The 2121-nt window shown below is 49.7% G+C and overlaps 1 protein-coding gene across 1 annotated transcript in view; it reads right to left on the reverse strand.

The window, feature by feature from the left end:
* Window positions 1–11: 11 nt before the first annotated feature.
* The window catches only part of CLUH (clustered mitochondria (cluA/CLU1) homolog), a 27204-nt gene continuing 25094 nt past the window's right edge, over window positions 12–2121 (reverse strand). The window contains exons 26-27 of the mRNA XM_009876050.1: window positions 1452–1525; window positions 12–626 (exon numbers count right to left, since the gene is read on the reverse strand). Of these exons, the coding sequence (XP_009874352.1) occupies window positions 458–626; window positions 1452–1525 (243 nt within the window). The 3' untranslated portion in view covers window positions 12–457. The remainder of the gene's footprint in view (window positions 627–1451; window positions 1526–2121) is intronic.

Below are 2121 nucleotides of genomic sequence, written 5' to 3' on the forward strand. Positions count from 1 at the left end.
CCGAGCAGTGGTTGGGGCTGGTTTTTGTACTGGTTTAGCAAAGCCGTGTCCTTAGTCAACATAAAAATGACCTGAGAAATGTTACATACCTCCAGACAGTTCATTTGGAATTCATATGTACAAAGTAGAAATAACTGATGATATGCGCACACACACGACACGTACACACACACACACACACACGCAGGCGGGACAGCCGTGGGCTGCGCTCACCTAGGATGGGTCTTTCATATGCTGCTGCATCCTGGCCACCTTCCCCTTCGCGTGGCAGACACAAGCTCAGTCAGACAGATTACATTTCTCAGATTAGTTCTTTGCATTGTGTATTAATTGTACCAGTGCAATAACATTGTCAAAAAAGGAGGAGCTGCTCCAGGGGACTCCAAGACCCTGGGTCAGATTCAGAAAAGGGTGGTTTAAACTTTTTTTTTTTTTTTTTTTTTAAGCGAGGTACACATTAAGCAGAGCTCTGTGTTAAGGGGATCTCAGCAGAAGGCATGCTGGGCTCAGCCTTTTTCTCCTCCACAGCTTTGTCCTCTGATTCCAGCTGGTCACCACTTCTTATGCTTTCCTGGAGCTGCTGGCGTCGCTGCACCTCTGCTTTAAGGTTCTCCAAGTCTTTTTGGCTGAAGGGGAAACCAGGAAAGGCAGCAAACATTAGACTGGCTTTAGGAACGGCGTGAAACACGGGGACCAGGCAGTGTTCAACCAAACAGGAAACGCTCCTAGCACCTGCCCTCCTCCTGCCAGGTCCTGGCACTACCTGAGCGAGGCCAGGCGCTTGCCTTTGGAGCAAGTGGCAGCAGGACATGACCCAGCAGTGCCCACTTGGGGCAGAGGCAGTGAGGTTCATCTTGTCAATGTCCAGGCGGCCTCCAGCTGCTTCTGGTGTGTTTTTACCCCCAGTGATGATTTACAGCCTTAGAATACAGCCTCAGCTCAGGTCATCTTTTTCCACTCACACCCCCATCAAACCACAAAGCCAGCAGTCTTGCCCAGTGAAGCACTGAGTCTCCAGGAAGCTCACTGCCTTTCCTTCAGCTTCACAGAGCAGCCTGGGCTTCACGAGAGCAGATTACTGCTCTGAACTCAAGGTTACAGCTTTAGAAGAGACTCCAGACATTGCATGCAACGTTCCTCCAACCAGGAGCTTTTTAGTGCCACTAGAGATCATCCAGGGATCCTGCAAAACGTCCCCTGCTGAGTGCTCAGGAGTGCCTTCAGGGTACCCAGCATATCCAAAAGCAGTTTTTATACTGGAGTGAGAAGTGACAAGTTCTGCCACGTTTGCCTAGTGCTGCCTGAAGACAAGCGGTACCTGGGATCACATGTTGGGTCAGCGACAGGTAACGCCAAGGGAAGCACTGGATTTATATTATCTCGGAAACAAAGACAACACAGAAATGACTACTTGATTTCTAAAGGCACAACACACAGAGGCATCACTCTACCTTAGTGGAATGAAGAGAATTCCATTGATAATGTTGAGCTGCTCCAGGACACTGGCCATACTGGGAGCTGTGAACTACAGTGCAAGAGAAAAAGAAACAAGTTTTAAAAGTCAAAACCCAGCTGGGCCAACTCAGAGCTCCCAAGCAAGTCCAGACATCATTTAGCAAGAGCTTAGACAAACCTAGGTCTCGTATGGCACATGAGTAGCTGTAATGTGACTTAATTTACTTTTTCTACCCCTTCACACTGGTACGTTGAACAGTCAGTCACTGTGGGCAGCCTCCCCTCTGAGCCCGGCGGGACTTCAGTGCAGCAGAGACGTCAGTTTGAACTGTGCTGTGTCTTGGCTGGTGGGGTGGTTTTATTTATTTACAGTAAGTGTTCTAAAAAAGGTAAAACCTTTACTACTGTTTCATGGGTTTGAGCCCCTTAGCTGGACACAATTTCCTGGGCTTTGACATTTACTTGATTCAAGGTCCTTATGCTCAAATGACTCTGCCATCAACTCCTCGGTTCTGTCCCCAGTTCTAGGCAGTGAGAAGAAAACCCGTGTGCTGCCCTGCTCTGCCCTCCCTCCCAGGAGGCAGTCTCTGCAGCCGGATGGCAGCCTCTTTCCCAGCCCGCTGGCTCGCACTCCTCCGACAGCACCAGCACACAGCCTGCCGGGGA

This window comes from Apaloderma vittatum, unplaced genomic scaffold (assembly GCF_000703405.1).
Source record: "Apaloderma vittatum isolate BGI_N311 unplaced genomic scaffold, ASM70340v1 scaffold20849, whole genome shotgun sequence".
NCBI lineage: Eukaryota > Metazoa > Chordata > Aves > Trogoniformes > Trogonidae > Apaloderma > Apaloderma vittatum.